Source organism: Ovis aries, chromosome 13 (genome assembly GCF_016772045.2).
Source record: "Ovis aries strain OAR_USU_Benz2616 breed Rambouillet chromosome 13, ARS-UI_Ramb_v3.0, whole genome shotgun sequence".
Classification (NCBI taxonomy): Eukaryota; Metazoa; Chordata; class Mammalia; order Artiodactyla; family Bovidae; genus Ovis; species Ovis aries.
The window spans coordinates 53,755,255-53,779,772 of record NC_056066.1 but is presented as its reverse complement, the minus strand read 5'-3'; the positions used below and the strand labels follow the sequence as shown (position 1 = coordinate 53,779,772).

General features: G+C 60.4%; 2 protein-coding genes across 3 annotated transcripts; both read left to right on the top strand.

The window, feature by feature from the left end:
- Positions 1-1,613: 1,613 nt before the first annotated feature.
- RTEL1 (regulator of telomere elongation helicase 1) lies at positions 1,614-22,319 on the top strand. Of its 2 annotated transcripts, none has more exons than XM_027976937.3 (36): positions 1,614-1,742; positions 2,501-2,761; positions 3,642-3,837; positions 4,073-4,166; positions 4,602-4,683; positions 4,882-4,942; positions 5,728-5,803; positions 6,244-6,328; positions 6,600-6,665; positions 7,305-7,458; positions 9,564-9,602; positions 9,676-9,754; positions 10,405-10,502; positions 10,905-10,960; positions 14,024-14,095; positions 14,232-14,313; positions 15,102-15,234; positions 15,358-15,471; positions 15,554-15,594; positions 15,707-15,792; positions 15,905-15,982; positions 16,332-16,409; positions 16,821-16,967; positions 17,076-17,191; positions 17,325-17,448; positions 17,535-17,682; positions 17,828-17,988; positions 18,134-18,229; positions 19,483-19,681; positions 19,868-20,008; positions 20,575-20,691; positions 20,850-21,083; positions 21,163-21,309; positions 21,434-21,550; positions 21,640-21,743; positions 21,876-22,319. In XM_027976937.3, the coding sequence occupies exons 2-36, from the start codon at positions 2,660-2,662 to the stop codon at positions 21,954-21,956; spliced, it is 3,804 nt and encodes a 1,267-aa protein (XP_027832738.1). In that variant the 5' UTR covers positions 1,614-1,742; positions 2,501-2,659; the 3' UTR covers positions 21,957-22,319. The 2 variants fall into 2 exon arrangements, with proteins under 2 accessions (XP_027832738.1, XP_027832737.1); XM_027976936.3 differs by lacking the exon at positions 1,614-1,742 and adding an exon at positions 1,980-2,059.
- A 326-nt stretch (positions 22,320-22,645) lies between these two features.
- On the top strand, positions 22,646-24,153 carry TNFRSF6B (TNF receptor superfamily member 6b). Its single transcript, XM_027976938.2, has 3 exons — positions 22,646-23,051; positions 23,139-23,342; positions 23,745-24,153. The coding sequence occupies exons 1-3, from the start codon at positions 22,655-22,657 to the stop codon at positions 24,032-24,034; spliced, it is 891 nt and encodes a 296-aa protein (XP_027832739.1). The 5' UTR covers positions 22,646-22,654; the 3' UTR covers positions 24,035-24,153.
- The last annotated feature ends 365 nt before the right edge of the window (positions 24,154-24,518 follow it).

Genomic DNA, 24,518 nt, shown 5'->3' with positions numbered 1-24,518 from the left:
CCTTAATGTGCACACTCAATGAGCATAATGGGTCCACACTGGGGCTGGTCTACCATGGGAGTCCCACAAAGCCTACCAGAGCAGACACTCAGTGCAAGTGCAAGTTCACTGACTTGATTGAGATCTCTGTGCCGGCCTTCTGGGGCTTGCTATGTGGCCTCCATGTCCCTTTCTGCTCATCTCTCAGGGTATAGGACCACAGCACTTACATGTTATAATTTTAGGAGGCTTGGGCAGGAGGTCCTGATGCACAATGTGTGACCAGGGTCCTCAGCTCTAGTTCTGGCCCAGGGTTTGCTGAATCTCTGGGTCCTGGGCTTCCCTTCCTTGGACTTCTGTGGGAGAAAATGCCACTACTCTCAGAGTGTGGGGTGTGGAGGGTAAGGGTAGGACTCCCGGCTCTCAGACTTGCTGCTATCTTTTCACCTGGTGGCTTAGACAGTAAAGAATCTGCCAGCAATGCAGGAGACCTGGGTTTGATTCCTGAGTTGGGAAGATCTCCTGGAGAAGGGAATGGCTACCCACTCCAGTATTCTAGCCTGGACAGAGGAACCTGGCAGGCTACAGTCCATGGGGTCACAAAGAGTTGGACAAGACTGGGCGACTAACACTTTCACTTTGGGAAATCTACTAACCGCTGCCAACAGTGTGCTTCTTTTCCTCACCTGTAAGGAGTGGGTCATAGATGCACTTATCTCAGGGATGGTTTGCTGGATGGACAAACATGTTAATGCCTGCATAGATGGCACTGCAAAGTGTGCCAGGTAAACATCCAGCAAGTGTGTGCCAACACATCTTCTCCAAACTTCTCCTCTTCTCCAAACTCCCTGCTGAGATAGACACTCTGCCATTCCCTTACTGGAACAGGTGGGCATGGGTGGATACCAGCGTGTGCCAAGGGCTTCCCAAGCATGACTTCAGACCAAGAGCCTAAACACATACGTGGCATTAACGTGCTACCAGCAGGAATACCTCTGGACATTAATCGGCCCACGGGACCCTCTAAAATCAGCCTGGCCAGAGGACTGCGGCTGCCACCGCACCGTCAGTTTCTTCCTGGCGCTTTCTGGGGCATACTGGGGTCACCTAGACAAACATTTCTAACCACGGAGACCCCTGAAACTTCCTTGTTGACTGCCAGCTGGTGCTGGGAGCTGGGGATTCAGAGGGCCTGCCCTGACTAGTTGGAGACATTGACCGAAAAAGCGGCTGGACCCAGAGGACAGTAAGCAGAGGAACAGATGAGGCTCTCAGGAGCCAAGTCACGGGCAAGGGGCAGCCATTTGCGAAATCTGAGAGTGATCAGCTCAGTCAAGTCTTTAAAAGACCTCTGGGCGTTTCAAGAAAAGGTGGAAACCACAGGAAACCTGTCAGAACGTTTGTACAGTTGTCTGGGCAGTTGTCTGAGAGGACTTGGTCCAGGCCAGGCGGGAAGTGGAACGGAGGCCCGGGTGGGGATGACTTTGAGGAGGGAGCCGGTCGGGATCCTAGGTTCGTGCCCCTGGGGGAGAAGGGGCGGGCCCTGGGCTCAGGGTCAACGGAAGGGGCTGGTGGGACCTGGACCGCAGCGCGCGACTAGCGCGCGCACCCTCAGGGGAGCAGTTTCCGGCCGGAGCATTGAGCAAGGGACTGGGAATGGCGGCGGAAGTGCAGAGAGTTCCGGAAAGACGGCGCGCCTAAGCCCTCATACTCAGACTGGCTGCCGGCTGCGGACACGATGGTGATGTGTGGGCCGGACTGAGGTGAAGTCCTGGGGACCCCGCTCGTGTACGGCTCCCCTCAGAGACCCGGGCACTGGAACCTGTACTCCAGCAGCGCCTTCCGTCACTGCAACTCCCGGCAGGCCCCGCGCCACCCTCAGGTCGCACGCTGGCGATTCTGCCGCGCTGCATTGTGGGGCGCGTAGTGCCCAGCTCTCCGCTCGCGGAGTGGGCCGGGCCAGCGGGAAGGGCGGACGGGCGGGGTTTTGGAGCGCGGGCAGTTAGTTCCAGTGTCTAGGCGAAACCAGGCCTCGGGAGGCGGGTTGGTTTGCGGGGCGCCGCACGGATTCGCATCCCAGGTCAGAGCAGCACACGTGTTCTTTCGCTGCCCGCCTGGGAGGGATGGAGATGGCCCAGAGAACCGAGGGTGGGAGCCTCAGGGGTGGGAGGTTCCGAGCCGCCCAGGCTGGGGGTGGAGGGGGGGGTGGGTTGGTGCGGAGGTGGCGCTGCTGGGAACTGGCTCCTCTGCTGTGGCGGAGGTCAGTGCAGTGTTGTTGCGGTTGGAGCACGTGGAACTGCACCTCCGTCTCTTCTGTTGCCTCTCCAGGAGCTCGGTGGAGCTGTGTGGGGCGGGAGAACAGGGCAGGGAGGACACCTCTGTGAGCCCCTTGTGATGGGATGTCACAGGCTCACCTTCGGACCTGTCCGCGGGAGGCACTGCCTGCGGGAACTGATGAAGTGGCCTGGCACTCGGGAAAAGCTCACTAGACACAGGCTTGTCATTTCCGTCTCTGCTGTAGGATCTCGCGTGGAGAGAGGCTCCATGTCCCCGCAGTGCAGGCTGGCATCACTTGCCTGAAGCCGCTGAGACTCTGAGATGTTCAGAGGAGGTTTTGTCTCGCAGACTCACACAGCCTGCACTTCAGCCAACCTCTGTGTGACCCCAAGAGTAGACCAGTATGCCCAAGATAACCCTGAAAGGTGTGACAGTGGACTTCCCTTTCCAGCCGTACAAATGCCAAGAGGAGTACATGAGCAAAGTTTTGGAGTGTCTGCAGAAGGTGAGGCTGCAGACTGAGGGGCTTGTACCTGGGGATGGGTCAGCGTTGGTAGAGCCTCTGCAAAGACCTAAGGTATCAGTACATACACCTTCCTGTTAACTCCGGCCAGGTCCTACTGGTAATGCTGCCCTTATGGATGTGGGCCTTAGCCATAAATAGGGCTCATGTTTTAGGTGGGGTCGGAGAGATGCTGAACAAATAAATCAAAAAAAGGTAATTCTAGATGGTGATGAGTGCTATAAAGAAAGGCATAAGGTGGTAGGCTTAAGAGCACCTGGGGGAACCTCACTGAGAAGGTGGTGTGTGAGCTGAGGCCCAGCGATGAGAAGCAGCCAGCCATCTGAGGATCTGGAGGACGTATTTCCACACAGAGGGGCAGCTGGTACCCAGCCCTCATCTGGGGAGATCATGAAACCTCATGGGGTGCAGCTAGTGTCTTGCTGGGTTTCTGGGCATGCCCTCTTGTCTCTGCCCAAGCCCCCAGCACCCAAGGGCTGCATCTGCAGCTGGGCACGTTGTGTATGCCCAGGCTCCCCACTCAGGCTCCCAGCTGAGAGCTATGTAGGCCATCAGATCTCATCAAGATTGTGTAAATGCTTGGATCCAGAATTGTAGAATGGAACTCCTATTTTGAGGCTTGATACCTAATTAGTCATCTTCCTATTTATAGCATGTTAGAAGATACTGTGGTGTTTTGGGTAATGCTCTGCAAATTGTTTGCTAACGTGTACTGACCTAACCTCCAGCTTTTGGTTTGGGAGTGGAAAGGTCCTGTGGAATTTTATGCCCTCTGCTGGCTGCTGGGCTAGTCTCAGGTGGGCTGTGTGGCCTGCGGTGCCTGCCTCCTGCTCCTCCCTGACCCTTGTTCCACCCCATTCAGAAAGTGAACGGCATTCTGGAGAGCCCCACAGGCACAGGGAAGACACTGTGCCTTCTCTGCAGCACACTGGCCTGGCGAGAGCACCTCCGAGACGCGGTCTCTGCCCGCAGGATCGCTGAGAGGGCGTCAGGGGAGCTCTTCCCCGACCGCACCTTGGCGTCCTGGGGGAATGCCATCCCGGAAGGAGATGTCCCAGGTGATGCTCCCTCTGCCCCACTCCTGGCCTCCTGGGGGGTTGTGTAGCTGCCACGCCATTTCTCATTGTCCTAGCTGTAAACCTAGGGTCATAGCCTTACAAACAAATGAGGACTCTGCAGAGACCCACTGCTCTGCTTCTTGGTCACGGGTTCAGGCACCTGATGCTTAGCTGTCTGTGGGTGGACTTAGCTGAGTGCCTGTAGCCGTGACTTGTCCTTCCTTGTGCTGGGCAGCCTGCTACACGGACATCCCGAAGATCATCTATGCTTCCAGAACTCACTCACAGCTCACGCAGGTCATCAGCGAGCTCCGAAACACTTCCTACCGGTGGGTCGGGGGGGTGGTCTGCCAGGACTCCACCCTGGGACACCCTTACTGGGCTAGAACCCTGAGCTCCTTGTGGATGAGATGTCAGCTGTAGGTGTGGGTGGGGCAGCAGAGGTGGGGCTCTGCCCTATGTCGGAGCTCCCAGTGCTTCTGCAAGAGGGCTGTGTCCCCTTTTTCCAGTCTCCCATGAGAGGAGCGTGGAGGTGGAGGGGCCTTCCAGAGGCCTGCCGTCATTTCTCAGCCTTGCCTCCTCACTCGCCCTGGACCCTGACTCAGGCTGGGCTAAGCTGCAGGGAAAGCCCCTCTCAGTCCCGGGCCAGATTTCCGCCCTGCCTGCCCTCTCTGGTTGTCTGGGTGGGTGAGCCAAGCTTCCCAGTATAACTCATGGCTCTTGTCGCTGGATGGCACTGGGGCCCCCGCTCTGTCTTCTGCCAGGCCCCGCGTGTGTGTGCTGGGCTCCCGGGAGCAGCTGTGTATCCACCCTGAGGTGAAGAAGCAGGAGAGTAACCACATGCAGGTGCGTTCCCGTCCCTGCCTGTCTGCTGGGGTTCTGTTGCTGCTGCTTTGTGAGAGCTGCCCAGGCTTTAGGGCCTCAGCTGTGCCCCTGGGAGATGGGGTAGGGGAGCAGGGTGAAGAACTGGTGGGGTGCCTGACTGGTGGCAAGGGGAGGGCAGGGTGCAGTTGTCACACTAGCCCAGGCCTCGTGTCCCCCCAGGTCCACTTGTGCCGCAGGAAGGTAGCAGGTCGTTCTTGTCACTTCTACAACAACGTGGAAGGTGAGGGGGCTCATGGCGGCCCCTCCGCCCCTCAGTGAGCATGCTGCAGGGCGTGGACTGTGGGTGCCTCCGAGGGTCGGGCTTGGCGGCCTTCTATACGTGGGGGCGCCTGGGCTCTGTTTCATGACATTGGCGAAGGCGCTCACACGGGCTGAGGGACTGGGGTTTTCGGGAGGGTCCCTGCCATGCCCAGTAGGGGAGGTCCCCTGGGCCTAAACTGTCCCTTCTAGGAGTCTGGAATTGAGGTGCCTGTCAGGTAGGCATGCCAGTGTGGGCAGCCCCCAGGACAGTTTAGGTACTGGGTCTCGAGAGCATTTCTCTTGGGGTCTCAGCCACCTTCCACAGCAGCTTGTGGGTCAGCTTGCTCCCTCTGCTGGACCAGCCCTCACCTGCAGCGTCCCTCACCTGCAGCTTCCCTCACCTGCAGCGTCCCTCACCTCACCTGGAGGGACCTTGAGGAGGGAGGGGCCAGGAGGCCAGGGTGGGGTGGGGAGCTGGGGGGAGCTTTTGGCCTACAGAGGAGGTACCTTCGGAGCTGGTGCCTGCTGGTCCCTGGGCTGCAGAACCCCCACTGCCCTCAGCCTCCTCCCCTGGGTCTCCCATTGGTGCTCAGCCTCGGCCTGTGGCTGCCTTCTGAAGCACAGAGCAGGGCTCCCTCAGGACTTGCTTGAAGCTTGGTGCCCTCCCCAGGGGCTGCCTGGAGTCATTCCATCTCGGGTGACCCCTGTGGTCCAGGGGGACTCAGTGGACCTGAGAGCCTGTGTTCACTCCCACCGTGTCCCCAGAGAAGAGCCTGGAGCAGGAGCTGGCCACTCCCATCCTGGACATCGAGGACTTGGTTAGGAGCGGGACCAAGCACAAGTAAGCTCCCCTCTCGGCTGCCGCAGGCTGGGCTCCCTCCACGTGCGGAGGCACACCCATTTCTTTCCTTTTGAAATCATGAAACTAACGTTGTTCGGTATGAAAGTACATGGCAGTTGTGAGAACTGTGAAGTAAGAAGTGAGATCCTTCTTCCTGGCCCCCAGCCCCCCTCTACTCCCCAGGCATTGAGCTTATCTTCCACTTGGTGTGCCCCCACCCCCGACATCTGCTGCAACTTCATGGATTCAGGGCTCTGGTTGTGGGGGCAGAGGCCTGGCTATCCCCTTTCCTCCCACCTCATCCACCTGCCCAGGAGTGGGCCTGGGGCTTTTGTAGATTTTACACAAGTGAGTGGTCCACTCACACGGTTGAGGACGGATGTATGAGGGGTGGCAAGCCTCGCTGCCCGTTCAGTGCCCCAGCACCTCCTCCCCTCCAGGCTGTGCCCCTACTACCTGTCTCGGAACCTGAAGCAGCAGGCAGACATAATCTTCATGCCCTACAACTACCTGTTGGATGCCAAGGTGAGGCCTCAGCCTGTGCAGCTGACAGTGCCTGATGGCAAGAAGGTCCCAGGCTCAGAGGTGCCAGTGAAGGAGTCCTTACTGGTCCTGGTTCCAGTATTAGACCCTTGCTGGGAGCTGTAGGCTGGCACCAGGGGACCAGCCTCCCTCATCAGCACAGCTTGGGGGGTGGCGGGAGTGAGGGGCTGCCCGGGATTGGTGTCCTCCTGCTGGACACCACAGGGCAGCCCGGGCATATCAGCCCCAGCCCAACGTCCCACTCTTGCTGTAGAGTCGTCGTGCACACAGCATCGACCTGAAGGGGACGGTCGTGATCTTCGATGAAGCTCACAATGTGGTAAGTGTCTGCGGGCCTCCCAACATCCCCTTCCTCACACAGAACAGCTGGGCCGTCCTGTCCAGACCCCTGTGCCCCACTATCAGGACCAAGCAAATGAGCAAGGCGGGCTTCCAGCCTGTGCCCGCTATTTCCACACAAGACCCCAGACTCCTCCTGCCATCTTATCTTTCTCTTTCCTTTGTCCCTGTTGGCTGCCTCCGTCACCTGCTTGCTCCGCCCCACCTGTTCTGCGGCCTCTGCCGGGGCCCAGGGACCATGTCTCCAGGAGTGGTGGGCCCTGACCGGGGTGCTGGAGGAAGACCACTTGGGGAGCCTGGCATCCTGGGACAGAGGTGGTCACCCTCAGTCCCACTTGATTCCAGGCAGTTGTTGCCATGGGGACAGTGGACCCAGTGGGCTGGTTTTGACTCTAGAGTAGTTAGAAGCCAGAGTTTAATGGGAAATTTATTAATAATGGCAACTCAAACAAAATAGTTTTTCAACACTGTCTGGACCAGACGTCACCTCTGGGCCAGTTTGAGAGCTGGCCTTGAGATCACAGTGTGGGGCTTGGGGGGCTCTCACTTTATCTTCCTTTTGCCCCCCGCCCCACGTCTGCCTCCTGGAGCCCCATGACAGGTGGACTTGGGCTCACAGGAGAAGATGTGCGAGGAGGCCGCGTCCTTCGACTTGACGCCCCACGACGTGGCCTCGGGGCTGGACGTGATTGACCAGGTGTTGGAGGAGCAGACCAAAGTGGCGCAGCAGGCCGAGCTCCACCTGGAGTTCAGTGCAGACTCCGCCGGGTCAGGTGAGCTCGCAGTGGGGACCACAGGCGGGACGGGGGCCAGTCTGCCCAGCACCCTTCTTTCCGTTCGGCTTCTGGAAACATCAGTTTGTCTGTCTGTGTAAGTAGCTTCTCAGCCTCACAGACTAGGGGGCTGGGTAGCCCAACGAGTCAGCACTTCCTCAAGTCCTTTCTACCATCTTCCTGGGGCGTGGGTCTACTTCTGGGTAGACATGAAAACCAGGGGTGTTAGCTGTAGGGATGTTCAGTAACAACCTGCGAGCATTGTGTGTGTGAAATGTTCTCTTCTTGGAGTCCTCACCCCCTTTTTCTGTCTGATCAGGGTGTGCGTAGAGGTCTTGGTGGACGTGGTTAGCGTGTGTGTGTGGTTAATGTGTGGATTCTGCATGACCTTTGGTAGTTAGTAATCCACGTTTTGCTCACCCGGACCACTTGGTAGCAAGGGTTTCACTGTTGAGTTGTGGTGGGTTTGTGGCATTCACACCTGCCCTGTGGGCATCTTCCACATCCCACTGTGTCCTCACACAAGCCGCAGCAGGGTGTTAATAGCCCTCACTTCCCAGTCCCTTGCAGGGACTGGGATATGTGGACAGACTCCAGAGGGAGCAGAGGCCCCTTCTCCCACCAGGCTGCCTGCTTCTGCCCGTGAGGGTCTCGGATTCTCTCTTGTTGTGCTCACAGGTTGTGTTGGGGGGAGGGTGGGTTTGTAAACGGCTTTGTGTGTTTAACACAGTTCTCAGACATGTCAGCTTCAGGACCCTTTAGGTTCTTAAACTTTCAGTTCTGGAAATTTACTAAGCTTTGTTTTCATAAGTTACATCTACAGATAGTTAATTGTGTTAGAGGTGGAAACTAAGAAACTAAATAACAAATTATTCTGTGTTACTCCATGTTTTGTGTCAGTTTCCCAGGGCTGCCCTAACTAAGTGCTATACCCGGGCAGTGCTGGGGTCAGGTGTCAGCTGGGCGGCTCCTTCTGCGATTCCTGGAGCATGCGCCCCGGCTCTGGTAGCTGCTGGCAGACCTGGGCTTGTAGACGCATCACTACAGTCTGGCTCCATCTTCACACCATGTCCTCCCTCCTTGGGACATCAGTCACCAGGTGAAGGCCCGGCCCAGTCCACTAGGACCTCATCTTAACTGACTGTGTCGGCAGATAACGTCACGTTCACAGGGATCAGGGTTTAGGATTTGAACATAACTTTCTGGAGGGCACAGTTCAATCCAGAACATGTTAACTTAAGTAGCCTTTTTTAATATAAGGTAATTGAATCTTGTAACGTGATAGCACACGTCACAGCTGTGTTCATTTCCCAGTGCTCCTGAAGGAAATACCCAGATGTGGCTTGAAGCAGCACATGTGTTCTTTCATGGCCCCCAGAAGCCGGGGAAGGTCTTCAGCACCGGCTCCACTGGAGGCTGTGGAGGAAGCTCTGTCTCCTGGCCTTTCCCAGCTTCTCAGGGCAGTGCCCCATCTTCTCTGACCCTTTGACGACCTTCCATCCTGCTTAGGGTCCCCAGACAATCCAGGGTGATCTCCCCATCTCCAGGTCTCAGCATCATGGCGCCTCCAAGTCCCTTTGCCACAGAGCTGACTTAGTCAGTGAAGAGTAGCCCCTGCTCGCAACAACTAGAAAAAACCTGCAAGCAACAAAGACACAGCACAGCACAAAAATAAATAAGAAAGAAACCAAAAATATTTCATGAACAGGAGGAATTTTTTGCAAATAATATATCTGATGAGGTGTTTGTACCTAAAGTATAGAAGAAACTCTTAACAAAAAGACCACCCAACCCAGTTTTAAAATGGGCAGAAGATATAAACAGACATAGATGGTCCATATGCTCACGAAAAATGGAGCCCATTGGTCGTCAGGGAAATGCAGATCAGAACCATGATTGTTGTGTGTCTCTAGGTCCCTCCGAAGGTGGCCCCCTGCCCCCACGCAGCTCAGGCTGCTGCTTCTTGTCCAACTGGGACAGCGCGGGTTTCAGGGCCAGCTCTCTTCTGTGGCATTCTGCCCTCCATGCCAGCATCCTGGCTCCTGAGGGCAGCCGGTGGAACTGGAGGTAGGTAGATTTGTGGATGTGCACTTTTCCCTCCCCAGGGCTGAACTTGGAGCTGGAAGACCTCGCCAAGCTGAAGAGTAAGTGCCCCTCTTCTCCTGCCTGTGCCCTGGACCCCCACAGCCCCAACCTGATAGCCCCTTCCTGCCACAGTGATTCTGCTTCGCCTGGAGGGGGCCATCGATGCTGTGGAGCTGCCTGGAGGCAACAGTGGTGTCACCAAGCCTGGGAGGTGAGGGCCAGAGTGGGCAGGTATGCGGGGAATGTCTTGAGTCACAGTGCAGGGAGTCTCCCCATCCTAGAGGCCCTGGAGTGGCTGCCAGCATCTCGTTTGGTCCTTGAGAAAGTTGGGACCACTCGCTCCTCTGGTCCAGCCCTCTGTCTGCAGTTGCCTTTTAGAATGAAGCGCCGCCTTCTGTTGTGAGGAAGAGCAGGTGTAACTCCTGGCATGCTGCCAGCTGTGCCAGCTCAGGATGCGGGCCCTGAGCCCCGCCTGCTCAGACTCTCTAAGGGCCCAGTTGCTCCCCACATGGCCCAGGTGTCTCCTAGGCTCGCACATTCACAGGTTTCCTCAGCAGTTTCCACTACCCACCTCCTGCCGACTCTTTTTCCAGAACTGTTCCCTGGATGCCCTGCCCAGAGCCTCCACTCCAGAGAGGCCTCCATCTGAGACATGAGCCCCAAGCCCAGGTCTTTCTCTGTGTGTGCAGGTCTCAAGCAGACTGCTTTCCTCCCCTTGGGGGCTTTTGAGGGGAGAGGCCACTCCCCTCCAGCTTTGGGCCTCCCTGGAGGCTCAGAGCTTGTTTGCATGTGAAGGAAACTTAAAATGCCTTAATGGCTGTCAGGTTCCCAAAGTGCAGCCAAGCCATCTCTTTCTTGTAGCTACATCTTTGAGCTGTTTGCTGAGGCCCAGATCACGTTTCAGACCAAGGGCTGCATCCTTGACTCCCTGGACCAGCTCATCCAACACCTGGCAGGACGTGAGTCCCGGCCACACACTGGGGCCGCCCCTTCCTCTGGCCCACTGACTGCTTTCTGATTGGGAGGCTGAGTCCATAGCGTGTTTGATGGCATGTGTCCCATAAAGAGCAGTCTTCCTGGTCAGCCCCTTTCAGGAAGGAGCATTGAGGGGCTGGGTGGCCAATGAACTGTGGGCCCCACCACTCTCTTCTCCAAACCTCCGTGCTGTTTCCACCCAGAGGGTTCCCCAGGACCACTCCCCATTGGTCTCCCTGGGGGCACCCAGCCTTGCCATGCTCTTGGGCCCTGGGCAACCCCAGCAGCCTCTGTGCTTGTCCTGCTGACCCAAAGGAGACCCCCTGAGAAGAGGGGAGAACTGTCTTCTGAGGGTACGCCCCTCACCGACTCCGCTGCCCCCACAGGTCCCGGGCTGTTCACCAACACGGCGGGCCTGCAGAAGCTGGCGGACATCATCCAGGTAGGGACTGACTCCCGCCAGCAGGTGGCGCCTCTTCTCCCGGATGGAAGGTGGGGGCTTCCATCTGTGGGCTGCTGGTGGTGCTAGACTGGCGGCAGGGCCAGCTGCCCCAGCACATGCTTCAGGTCAGCCCCACAATGTGGGGTTCCTCTCACTCTGGGCACCTGCTTCAGGCCTTGAGGATGGGACCAGGTGGGCAGTGGGTCCCCCGGATTTTCAGACAGGCGTGGCCAGCTGTTGGCTCTTCTCGTTTCTTGCTGACACAGCTCTTCAGGGGAAAGTTAATGATAAGTGGATCCCAGAGTAGGGGGGGAAGAGGGGCACTCTGTGCCCTGTGCCCTGTTATTGCTGGGCCAGCCTCACCCAGAGGGTGTCCAGTCATGGATGGGGTGAGTGTGTCCAGGTGACGCCTGTGAGCATTGGTGGGGCTTAGGGCTGGTGTTGGAATCAGTGGTGGGTTGCACATCCCTGGGCCAGGCCAGCCTCACTCTGGGCTTTGGGATCTTCTTGGAGGTGGGGCAGCCGAGGCCCTCTTGGCCCCGTGGAGACCCCACCTTCCCTAGGCTATCACATGCTTCAGGGCTGCTGGTGTCCCCACCTCCTGCCCCTGACGTGCCATCCTCCTCAGGCTCAGCTGAGGCACTTCCTCCACTCAAGTGGGCAAGCTAGGGCCTGTCTTCTGTTAGCTGGGTGGCTCAGGGCCTTTGTTCCTCTTCTCTGGGCCTTTCAGCAGAGGCCCCTCCATGGCCACTGCTCCTTGGGACATGGGCACCAGAGGCCCTGTGTGGCGTGTGTGTGGCTGCCCATGCCGCAAGGGCTCACAGTGGGGGGGTCCCTAGCTGCGAATGGGCTCAGTGGGCTTGAGGCCCTGGGTCACCTGCCCGGCAGCGCCTGTCACTATCACCCCACCTTGTCCCTCTCCCCAGCCCTTGCTGTGTTTCCAAGGCCACATGCCCTCTTCCGCTCTACTGCATGGGTGGCATCCGTGGGGCTCCTGGCCGCACCCACAGGTGCTCGTCATATTGGGATGTGAGATGAGTAACTGCTGGGTCAGACTTCCTCCAGCTGGAGGGGACAGGACGTGCCAGCGAAAGAGAATGGCCTACAGGCAGTTCAGGCAGCAGAGGACTCTGAGTCACTTGCGGGGGCCACTTAGAGCAGCTGCCAAAGGAGATTCCAAAGCCATGGGCTTAGTGGTGTTTGGGCTCCAGAGAGTCTGGGGCAGGGAGGAACCCACTCCATAAAAGGGTATCCGGGGAGGGGTGGGGCTGCACAGGCCTGGAACCCAGGGCCCTGTGAGGAGGGGCAGGAGGGATGGGCAGAGCGTGCCACGAAGGAGGATCTGCTTGGAAGGGCAGGGCCACGGCCCTGCAGTCGGGACTTGGGACTCCTGGAGACCCAGCAGGCGTGATGGGTCACCGCACAGATGGTGGAGGCCTTGGACGCCCGCTACCCTGGCACGGAAGTGCCACGAGGAAGCAGGCAGAGCCCAGGCCTGAAGGACCACACTCTAGAGTGTCATTCTCTGTGAGCCTGGCTGCCTTTCCAGCCCCATTCTTGCCTCACAGACAGGACAGAGCCCCCAGGGTGGAGTGCCAAGCTGCCAGCGGGCTGGTGCTGGAGCCCAGCCATGGGGGAGCCGCACTTGGCCCTTCCCCCGACCCGTGTCTACGCCACTCAGCACAGGGCGACCGCAATGGGGTCTGAAACTTCTCCCATCCCTTGAAGTGTGGGAGCTGCTCTGGGGCCACGGCATGGGTTTGCAAAGGAAGCCATGGCCCCAAAATGGCCTTACCTGCCACCGTGGCCTCCGCTCTGGGATGGAGTCATGTGTGTGGACCTGTCCTTGCAGGGAGATACTTGGGTAAATTACTAGGCCAGGTGTTTTGCCATCTGGACGATGGAAAAGCTTCTTAAAGCTCCTCTTGCCCTTGGTGCTTACTCCTCATAGGCTGCACTGTGCCCACGAGCCGTGCTCCTGGGGTCTCACACAGGGCCGCAGGGTGCCTGCTGCTCCTCCTGGCCCTGTGCCCACGTCTCCTGGGCCCTGCAGGAGTTTGCCGCAAACAGGGTGCTGACCCATTTGTAGGAAGGTGTGGTGGATAAAGCTTCTGCCTCCAGCCGCTGGTGGTGCTGGCCTCCTGTTCTCATAGGTACCGGGTAGAAGTCGAGGTTCTGTGGTCAGTGTCCAGCCCAGCGTGAGGCCCCTGGGGGTGCGAGGCTGTGGAACACACTGTCCCTTCTACATGTGTCTTGGCCTTGTCTCTCTGTCGGCTTCTTCCTTTTCTGTAAGAGCCTCTTGAGCCTTGGCCGTGACTCTTGGACCTTCAGGCTGTCTGGGGGCAAGCCGGGGCTCTGTGATGTCCAGAGGGCTGCCTGAGGCTCAGTCTCTGCTCTCCAGGGCGGCTGTACCATCTGTTCTGGAGAAAGTGACATCTGTGTCTTACATATTTCCAATGTTAAATACTTTTGTTGCTGTTGAGAAAGGGATCGTTTTAATGCACTGGTGCTTGTGTGTGGAAACCTACTGACTTGTATCTGTTGGTCTTGTGTGAAGCTGTCTCACTAAGTTTTCTTTTCATTCAAAATGTTTGTTATTCTGTTTCCTGGGTTTTCTAAGTGGACAGTCATGTTGTTTGTAATGTTTAGTGTTCTGTACTTTTTGCCCCAGTATTTATCCCTGCTGTTGTTTTTTCTTGGCTTGTTGCGTTCACCAAGAGTATAATTCCGCTTGTTTTACTTAGGGATTAATTTCATCCTTTTAGTTCTTGAGTAAACTGAGGTCCTTTGCCCTGGCCCTGAGCCAGCCCTGGTGGGGAGGGGGAGGCGAGCTGCTGACCTGGGCCTGGTGCCCATGAGAGGTGTGGACTGGCGGCCAAGGAGGGGCCAGCAGGACCGCTGCATCGCACAGGGCAGCTCTCTCCCCTCAGCCTCTTGGCTTGGAGGCAGTGGCAGGTGACGACCATGCCCTGAGTGCCTGTCTCTCCTGCGTGGGAGCAGCATGTCAGGAGAGGCAGTCTCAGGTGTGTCCTGCTCACCTCATCCCTCATCTCTGCCTTCCAGATTGTGTTCAGCGTGGACTCTGCCGAAGGTGACCCTGTTCCCATGGTGGGGCTGGCGTCTCAGTCCTACAAGGTGGGGCTGCCTCCAGGGTGGGGCTCCTGGGTGGGATCTCAGTCCTACCAGGTGGGGCTGCCTCCAGGATGGGCTCCTGAGCGGGGCCTGGGACACACATGCACTCCTGGGACACCTGTCCACTCCACCCCTCCAGGTGCACATCCACCTGGATGCGGGTCACCGGAGGACAGCTCAGCGGTCAGATGTCTGGAACACCACGGCAGCCAGAAAGCCAGGTACGGCTCCTCGTGGGCAGGGACATGCTCCCCCTGAACTGCGGTGGCGCCTTGTCCAGCTGTGGGCTCCTGGCCGCCTGTCAGTCCAGCCACCCACCTGTCTTCTGAGAGTCTGAATAGAGAAGCCAGGATGCCCCAAGGCTGGGCTCCTGGTCCCCAGCATCCTCCGTGGTCACTCCTGTCATAGCTGGGGCGGGCTGGCCTGGGACAGTATGGGCCCTGGTCCGCTTCCACCCTCTCCACTGAGGGCAGGTCCCATCCTAAAGGTTGGAAGAGCCTTCTCTGGTTCACTTCTGGAAGTGTCACTGCTGGCCTGTGATGTGGCTGTGATCCCAGAGTCGCAGTGCCAGCATCCGTGTTTGCTGTTCCCATCTCGGTCTGTGGAGCACGGAGGGCAGGCAGGCATGTCTGTCCCACAGGCATCTGTACTGGCTTCCTGCCTCTGGGAGCTGTGGGCCCAAGCCCCTCCTTCTTCTGCAGTCCCACCTGGTGTAGGGAGGGGACTGGCTCTTCATGCCCCGAGCCACAGGGACCTCTGGGGTTGGAGTGGGCTGATCTCTTTGGAAGTGACCTCAGAGCCCTCCTCTGACTCCGGGGTGCTGAGGAGCTTCTCCAGTGTGCTTGCTGTTCCTGGGCTCCCGAGGAAGCACTCAGCCCCAGGCCCATCTCCTGACTCAGCCAGGCCCCTGGGCAGACTTGCCCACCCGGGTCTCAGGGCCCAGCGCCACGTGTTGGGGAGGCTGGTCACTGTGTGGCTGGCAGCTGGGCCTCATGTGCGTCCCCTGCAGGGAAGGTGCTGAGCTACTGGTGCTTCAGCCCCGGGCACAGCATGCGTGAGCTGGTCCGCCAGGGTGTCCGCACCCTCATCCTCACCAGTGGCACGCTGGCCCCCATGGCCTCCTTCAGCCTGGAGATGCAGATGTAAGGGCAGGTCCTTGTGTCCCCCAGGGGTGGGGGTGGCCGTCCTGAAGCCAGTCCCCTGCCCTGGGCTGCAGGGTGCTGGGGTTCAGGATTTCACAGGGGCCATCCCCTGCCTCCCTCCAGCCCTTTCCCAGTCTGCCTGGAGAACCCCCACGTCATCAGCCAGCACCAGATCTGGGTGGGGGTCATCCCCAAAGGCCCCGATGGAGCCCAGCTGAGCTCTGCCTTCGACAGACGGTAGGGGACCTGGTGGACCAGCTGGGCAAGGGGGGCAGTGAGTACTGGCCCCTCATGGCAGCAGCCCCCTGGTTCTCTGCAGGTTTTCTGATGAGTGCCTGTCCTCCCTGGGGAAGGTGCTGAGTGAGTGCATGGGTGCCCCCCCAACTCCTTGTCCTGCCTGGTCTTCTGGGGGTGGTGGGTGGAGGGGCTCTCTCGACACCTGTCCCGCTGACCCAGGCCATGGCACTTGCAGGCAACATCTCCCGCGTGGTCCCGCATGGGCTCCTGGTCTTCTTCCCTTCCTACCCGGTCATGGAGAAAAGCCTGGAGTTCTGGCGGGTGCGTCCCCCCTCCAGTGTTCTCTGGGACGGGTGTGGAGGGAAAGCCCAAACGGCCAAGAGTCTGTAGGAGGGCCAGGTGCACACCTTATCTGAGAAGTCTCCTCCCGTAGGCCCATGACTTCACCAGGAAGCTGGAGGTCCGGAAGCCCCTGTTCGTGGAACCAAGGAGCAAAGGAGGCTTCTCGGAGGTCCGGGTCCCAGGCCTCCCACCCCCGGCTGCCCTGGGCTCAGGCCACCCTCAGGCCCTGCGTGGCTGAGGTCCTGTTGGCCTTTTAGGAAGTTTGGGCTCAGGGATGACAGCAGCAGACCCCACCCCACCCCTCTTGCTCTAGCCCCAGACTGTATTTTCTAGGAACGGTGAGCAGGTGCTGGGTGCCAGTCCAGGTTGGCCTGGAAGCTGTGCCGTGAAGGAGCTGCTTGGGCCTGCTGGCCTGCCTCCAGGCTTGGGTGCTTTGTCTCGGAGGGTGATTCCTGGGGCTTGCTCAAGGAGGTGGAGGGGTCAGGGGCCGGGCTGGGCTGACCAGTCTCCCCTTCCAGGTAATGGAGGCTTTCTATGCCAGAGTTGCTGCCCCCGAGTCCAGTGGGGCCATCTTCCTGGCTGTGTGCCGGGGGAAGGTGAGGCCTCAGAGGACTGGGTCCCACACTCCTGCCCTTCCTCCCCACCTTAACCCTGTGCCCAAGGGGACTGAGGGCTCTTGACCTGGGGCTGCACCATGGGCAGGAAAGGCTGGTCACTTCCCTCAAGCCCCAGGTCCAGCAGATATGGGAAGCTGTGGTCCTTTTGGTTTTAGGGGGTGGGCCCTGGGGTCCTGGAGTGGGCAGGAAGGACATAGGAGGTTCTGGGAATGAGGACATGGTCATGGGGTCCTGGGACTCCAGATCCAGCCTGGTTCAAGGTTGGAGGGTTCTTCACCCTGCTCATGCCGGAGGCTGGGGCCATGAGGGTTCAGGCACAGGGGGACCCTTAGGGAAGGTCCTGGGCTTGATGGAGACAGACAGGGGCAAAAAGTACCTGCTGCCCTCCAGGCTAGTGAGGGACTGGACTTCGCAGACATGAATGGCCGTGGAGTGATCGTCACAGGCCTCCCGTACCCACCCCGCATGGACCCCAGGGTTCTCCTTAAGATGCAGTTCCTGGATGAGATGAAGGCCCAGAGCGGGGCTGGGGGCCAGGTGAGAGGTGGAGCTGGGTGGGGCTGGGGACCATGTGAGGGGCGGGGCTGGGAGTGGGCTGGTAGTGCTCCAGCTGACATGACGGAGCCCCTCCCCGCCCCCCCTCAGTTCCTCTCTGGGCACGACTGGTACCGGCAGCAGGCATCCAGGGCTGTGAACCAGGCCATTGGGCGGGTGATCCGGCATCGCCACGACTATGGGGCCGTCTTTCTCTGTGACCACAGGTGCAGCCCCTCCCACCAAGCTTTGGGGCCAGAGCCCCCACCCCCAACACCGGCTCTTCCCTCTGGCGAGTCTGCCAGAGGGGTGGGCGGTGGGGATGTGGGGTTCCTAGACTGAGGCCCCACCACCCTGCAGGTTTGCCCATGCAGACACCAGAGCCCAGCTGCCCTCCTGGGTGCGCCCCCACGTCAAGGTGTATGATAGCTTTGGCCATGTCATCCGAGACGTGGCCCAGTTCTTCCGTGTGGCCCAGAAGACTGTGAGTCCCAGCACCAGTTGGATGTGCCCTCATGCCCACCCGGGGGATGGGCCGGTTGTGACCCCTGACCACCTGTGACTGTCTAGATGCCTGAGCCAGCCCCTTGGGCTGCTGCCCCAGGTCTGGGCGAAGGAGAAGGCATTGTGTCAGTGTCCGTGTCACCAGGCCCCCTCCCCACCAGGAAGGCCACAAGTCTGGACGTGCATGTCCCCAGTCTGAGGCAGCGACACATGGGTGTGTGTAACGGGGTGGCACAGCCGGGTGGGGCCCACAGGGTGGAGGGCGGGCCGCCTCCAGCAGGCGGGTGACATGCTGGGACTGATGACCCGAGTGCCTGGTGGGCATTGGTGGACTTGGCTGCCCACGTGCAATCCTGCAGGCTCGCCAGTCACCAAGGATACTGAGGGCAGCCTGTGTGTGGAGTACGAGCAGGAGCCCGTCCGTGCCCAGCGGAGGCCTGCGGGGCTGCTGGCTGCCCTGGAACACAATGAGCAGCTGGCTGAGGGGCCTGGCAACGAGGCCCTCCCTGCAGAGGAGGAGGTGAGGGGCTGGGCGCTCTGGAGAGGACGTGGATGGCTTGGCCCCTGGTTCTGTGCAGGGGGGCTGAGGGTGCCCTGCTGCTCAGAGCAATGTCAGTGCTCTGGGGCCCTGAGACCTGGGTCGGACACAGCTGTGTCGCCCTCAGGCCTGTGGCTGCTCCACCCTGTTGGGCCCTCGTGAGAAGAGGCCAGCGGAGGAGCAGCGTGGCAGGAGGAGGAAAGTCAGGCTGGTCGGCAGTCCGGTATGTGACCCTTTGGCAGACGCAGGGTTCTGGAGGGAGCCTCTGGCTGTGTGGCTCTGAATGGTGCAAATGGCCTGACTTGTCTGTCCTTGCTGGGGGGCGGGCTCTGGAGTGGCTGGGGCCCAGGGAAGGAAGCTGGGCAGGCCTGAGGTTGGGTGCAGGGGTGCATGGGGGCGATAGACCCGTGGCGTGCACTGCACTCACCTCCTATCCCACCTGCTCTGACCCCATCCCAATTCTCCTGTAAGAATATCTCGATCTCTACTCAGCTCTCTGAAGCAGCTCAGAGGCCTGTGTGCCCTTCACTGCCAGTTTCATGTCTCCTCCCAGGGTCCCTGGGCAACACCCCCCCCCCTCCACTCAGGGCACTCCCACCACACTTTGGAGTCCTGCAGACTTGTCAGATTCAGGCTTTTCATTTTGCATTTGTTTTGGGTAGTGTGGTGAAGTCCACACAGGCCCATGGGCTCCTTTCTTCCCAGAAGGTTCCGTCTTCCCCGCTGGGCAGGAGCCAGGCCTGGCCCTTTGGCAGGTTTGAGGTGGCACCTATAATTGGGCTGTCTCCCCTGGGCTGGGCTGGGCTGGGCTGGGCTGGGCACGAGCGTGCAGGCTGACGTGCCTGCGTGTGAGGAGTGTGGTGTTCCCAGCCTCGGATAAAAGCAGTTAAGAGCAGCTGAGTTAAGTCCCAGAAGCTCCGGAAAGCCCCAGATGCCACTGCCTCTGTCCATTTTCCTTGATTCTGGGAAGAGCCGGGCGGTGCCCAGGGGACTGACACTGAGGGGGTGGCCTGGGTGCCAGGAGCCTGGGACTCTGCAGGCAGAGCTAGGGGACAGCCTGGGAGCCTAGATGGTCCTGGTTGAGGGTCTGGGGTCAGTACTCGGGTGTGTGGCGGAAGTGGGGCACAGGAATGTTGGACGTCTGGCACATCGAGAAGTGTCCCTTGCTGTGAGCGGATGGTCCAAGCCAGGAGTGCCCACTGCAGCGGCCCCTGCTGTGGGTGCTGGGAGCTCAGCAGAGGAGCAGGGACTGCCAGCCAAGAGGGCGAGCCTGTGCTGTCCCTCCGCCGTGCTCGGCAGGCCTGACCACCTTGGCTGAAGCCAACCTTACTTGCTGGCCCCTCCTGGCTACCTTTGGTGATCCCAGCTGGGCCAGGCCAGCCAGGCATCCTCCCTGGCAGCCCCAACAGCAGCTCGCTGTCCCTGTGGATGGGAAGGGTCTGCACCACCTGACAGGTGCTGGGCATTTGTGCGCAGGAGATCCCGGCAGCCAGCACGGACACGGGCAGGGCCAAGCTGTTCATGGTGGCTGTGAAGCAGGCACTGAGCCAGGCCAGCTTCGACACCTTCACCCAGGCTCTGCGGGACTACAAGAGCTCCGATGACCTTGAGGCCCTGGTTGCTCGCCTCAGCCCCCTCTTTGCTGAGGACCCCAAGAAGCACAGCCTGCTCCAAGGTGCCTTGGCTTGCACAGGCTGCCCACTGAGGGTCCTGCCCTGGAGGTTGTGCTGAAGCTGTGGGGTGGGGGCCACCAGGGTCTGCGGTTGACCTGCTCCCTGGAAGAGATGCAGGTGGCCCCCCAGTGGTGGCTGCAGCTCTGGGGACCCGCAGGCCCAGAGCCCCACCCCTCCCCTCCCCACAGGCTTCTATCAGTTCGTGCGGCCCCACCACAAGCAGCAGTTTGAGGAGGTCTGCCTCCAATTGACGGGTCAAGGCTGCAGCTCCCCGCACAAGCACGGCCATTCTCAGAGGCAGGGGGCACAACTGGCCCTGGACTCCAGTGGTGAGCTGTCCTCTGCCTGGGTGGGACCCTCAGACTCAGGTCCTAGAGGAGAGTTGGTGCCTGGCTCTTGAGCTGGGTCCTCACGTGGCCCAGCCTCCCTGTTCCTGAAGTCCGGACAGGTCACCCCACTGCAGGGGCCATGGGCCCTTGGAGCACACATGGCACAGGCCTCATGGAGCCTGGGTCTGGGGAGTCCTGGCCTCAGGGAGCCTGGGTCTGGGGAGTCCTGGAGACCCACCTTCCCTGTCTCTACCTGGAGGGGCCCTGCACATCCAGAGCCTGGGAGCTGCTCTCCCCATGTAAGGAAGTGCCCACCTCTGGACAAGATTTCCCCCAGGATAGTCGTCACGGGGCCCTGGGATCGAAGATTCCAGCCTGAGTCACCTTCTGCACACCCCGCCCTGTGCCTGCCCCCCAGGAAAGAAGCCCCACCCTTCCTGGCTGTTCTAGTGACCTGAGAAGAGTTTGAGGCCAGGTCTCCCCTTGAAAAGACCTTGTCCATCCTGGGGCACCCCTGAACCCTCAGGGACCAATGGGACGGCTGCTTGTCTCTCTCGTTTCTTCAGGAAGGAAGGAGTCTGACCCCAAGCTGACTGTGTCCCAGGGTGCAACCAGGCAACTGGACTCTTGCGAGCAGCTGAACCAGGGCCGGCCCCACCTGGCCTCTGGGCCACTCCCCGCAGGTACTGATCTGAAGAGGTCTCAGGTTAGAGTCAGGAGCAGCAGGAAGACCCTGGGGAGGAGTCGCCAGGGGCCACTATGGCTCTGATCTCCAGAGCAGGGCAGGTTGGTGTGAGTTCCTAGGAAACTGCTGGACTGAAACACGTCACTGTCCCATCAGGAGACCCCAGCTGCCCACTGCACAAGGGATCTAGAGCCCCTGGAGCTGAGAAGCAGCACCCGTCTGCTGGGAGTGCCTACCTTGCTGATGCCCGCCGCGCCCTGGGGGCTGCTGGTTACAGCCAGCTTCTGACAGCACTGACCACGTATAAGCAGGATGATGACTTTGAGAAGGTGGTGGCTGTGGTGGCTGCACTCACCACCGAGAAGCCTGAGGACCTGCCCCTGCTACAGAGCAAGTGCCTAGAGTAGGGGTGGGTAGGGGCAGGCAGCAGGGCTGGCAGCAGAACCAGCCTGAGCCATGCTCTCTGCAGGGTTTGGCATGTTCGTGCGGCCACACCACAAACAGCGCTTCCGACAGATGTGTGTGGACCTAAGTGGCCCAGGCACCCAGGCTCCAGGACCCCAGGAGGGGGGCCCTGCCATGCCCTCTGACCCTGTCCGCGAGGCTCCCAGTCCAGGTAGGGCCACCTGTCTGGTGCTCCTGCTGCCCTGTCATCCAGTCCCCCTCAACCCTCGCAGGGTGGGCAGGTGGGCAGCAGGGAGGCGCCAGGCACCCTCAGACTTGCCTCATCCTGTCTCTAGGCCCCAGGAAGACCCAGAGCAAGATCTCGTCCTTCCTTATGCAGAGGACGGCTGAGGACACAGGGGCTCCTGGTTCGCCCCTCAGTTTTCCCCGCGGGCAGGCGCAGTTGGAGTGGGGTAGGTCTCCTGGGAGGAGCTACAGGGACTGTTGGGAGTGGGGGCTGGGATGCAGCAGGCCCATGGCATTCACATCGAACCCCTTGCAGCGGGAGTGGCATGTGCAGGCTGCAGGGCAGAGGATGTGGTCTTCTTCAAGTGCCCCTCCTGTGACTTCCTCCGCTGCCAGGCCTGCTGGCGACAGCACCTCCAGGTTGGTAGCCAGTCCCCGTGGACACGGTGGTGACCCTGTGGACACGGCCAGCAGGGGTTGCTCCCCATAGTGGGGCTGAAGGGTGGGTGGTAGGGGGTTCCTGGCAGTGTGTTCAGCCCTTCATCTCCACAGGTCTCTAGGAAGTGCCCTGGCTGCCGTGCTGCCACCAGAAAGCAGACCCTTGCACAGGTCTTCTGGCCAGAGCCCCAGTGAACATGGAGCCCCTCTGGGCACTCTGCGGACACTGAGGCTGCCCCTCCTGGGGCACTGCCTGGACACTTGCCTGTTGGCTGGGGGTGGGCCAAAGAGCCTGCCTGACAGGGAGGCCAGTCCAGTGTCTGTGTGATGCCCCTGAGATGGCAGTGGGATCCTGGTCCCTGTGAGAGGCCTTGAGGTCACCTTGGGGTCTGGAGTGGGTCCACTGGAAGGTGCTTGCCCAGAACTTGAATGGCTGCCAGCCTCTGGTCAGAGCCCCCATAGGAAGGAAGGGAGCCCTGCCCCTCCTGGGGGCTGCCCTCGGCGGACCCGCTGTTCACTAAGGGACAGAAATGTAATAAAGCTGCTGGTACTGCTGGACGTGTCTGCATGTCCTGGGCTGATTGGAGGGGTGAGGGTGCCAGGGAGGATGGGGGTATCTAGACAGTCTCCCTTTCACGTTTTGTCCAAAGGGGAAGCCGTTGCCCCTTCCACTCCGCAGTTGCCAGGCCTGGTAATGGCGTCAGGCCCTGCCCTTTGCCATTTGTGCTGGGGGCCGTCACAGGACCACCCTGGCACTGGATCTGGAGGGAGGAGTCAAAGTCTAGGTCCCTAGGTCGCCGACCCCTCCTCCTCGGCGGGCGGGGCTCCACGGGGCGGGGCCAGACCGACCCTTATAGGACGCGGCCAGAGGCCGCTGCAGCTCCATAGAGACCATGAGAGCTCCGCCGTGGCCGGTGACTGCCCTGCTGCTTGCGCTCGCGGCGCGCGGGGCGGCAGCAAGCGTGCCCACCTACCCGTGGAGGGACGCAGAGACGGGGGAGTGGCTGGTGTGTGACCAGTGCCCCCCGGGCACCTTTGTGCAGCGGCCTTGCGGCCGGGACAGCCCCACGACGTGCGGTGCCTGCCCGCCGCGCCACTACACACAATTTTGGAACTACCTGGAGCGCTGCCGCTACTGCAACGTCATCTGCGGGGAGCGTGAGGAGGAGGCGCGGCCGTGCGGGGCCACCCACAACCGCGCCTGCCGCTGTCGGTCCGGTTTCTTCGAGCACGCCGGCTTCTGCCTAGAGCACGCGTCCTGCCCGCCCGGCGCCGGCGTGGCCGCTCCCGGTGGGTGAGGGGAGGGGCGAGGAGGACCCCCCGCCGAATAGGGACCCCTCGACTCTCCTGACCGCGGCCTCCCCGTCTCATCCCTAGGTACCCCCAGCCAGAACACGCAGTGCCAGCCGTGCCCCCCGGGCACCTTCTCCACCAGCAGCTCGAGCTCGGAGCGGTGCCAGCCACACCGCAACTGCACGGCCCTGGGCCTGGCCGTCAATGTGCCTGGCTCCGCGTTCCACGACGCCCTGTGCACCAACTGCACGAGCTTCCAGCTCGGCCTGCTGGAGCCAGGGGCGCCGGGTGAGCAGGGGGTGGGGTGGGGGTGCTCAGGGCTTATTAGCTGGTTCCTGGGAAAGGCTTCCGGAAGTGCGGTGGAGGCGGACCAGGAGACTATTTGGCTGAGGGTTTCAGCACTGGTGGGTGATGCCATTTCCCGCCGGCATTGGGAAACAGGCTTCGAGGGCTTAACGGTTCGCGGGAGGGCACGGCAGCGAGAGTAGCGAGCCTCCTTCGCGTCGCATCCCATTCTCAGCGTCAGCCCACGAGCCGCACTCCTTGCTCGTCGTTTACCGCGGCCGCCCCAGACCCTCCGGCACGGCTCTCGCCTTGGCCTTCATGAGCGTGCAGAGACCCCCTCCACTGTCCTGTCCTCCTGGGGCGCTGGCACCTGACTGGGCACCCCCTCACACCGCCTTCCCGCAGGGACTGAGGAGTGTGAGCACGCCGTGGTCGACTTCGTGGCTTTCCAGGACATCTCCCTCAAGAGACTGCAGCGGCTGCAGCAGGCGCTCGTGGATCCCGGGACGCAGAGACCGCCGCCGCCGCTGAGGGAGGGCCGCGCGGCGCTGCAGCGGAGGCTGTGGCAGCAGCTCATGGAGCTCCGCGAAGCGCGGCCTGGGGCGCTGGGGGTACGGCTGCTGCAGGCACTGCGCGCGGCCAGACTGCCTGGGCTGGAGCGCAGCATCCGCGAACACTTCCTTCCGGCGCAGTGAGCACCCTTCCTGGTATTTATTCACTCCAGTCCGAGCTCCTCATGCTGCACCAAAGGAGGCCTCGGAACCGGCCCCTTCGGCGCTAAGGTTATTTTTCATAAAGCAGATTGGTAAACGAGTGTCCAGTCTGCCAGTGCGTGCTCTGCACCCCAGGGAGGGACACACCTGGGCGTGCTGCCTAGCATCAGTGCCCTGTCTGCTGCCTTCCCTCCTACTGGGAGGGACCTCTCAGGTGGTAGGTCATGGGAGAGGACAGCGGGTTACACCCCGCTCTCAAAGTTTCGCTGAGCGGTTAGGGAAGTGTGGCGGGAGGGAGGTCAAGTCACTGAATTCAAGGGCTCCATTGTGGAATAGGCAAGTCAGAGTGGTCAGTGCCAGTCTGTGCCCTGAAGTGCCACCTTCAAGCTGCCCCTCTTTGAGGCTCCACCCTCCTCAAAGTGGCAGGGAATTTCCCAGCAAGGGACTAGCCAAGACCTCTGGGTAG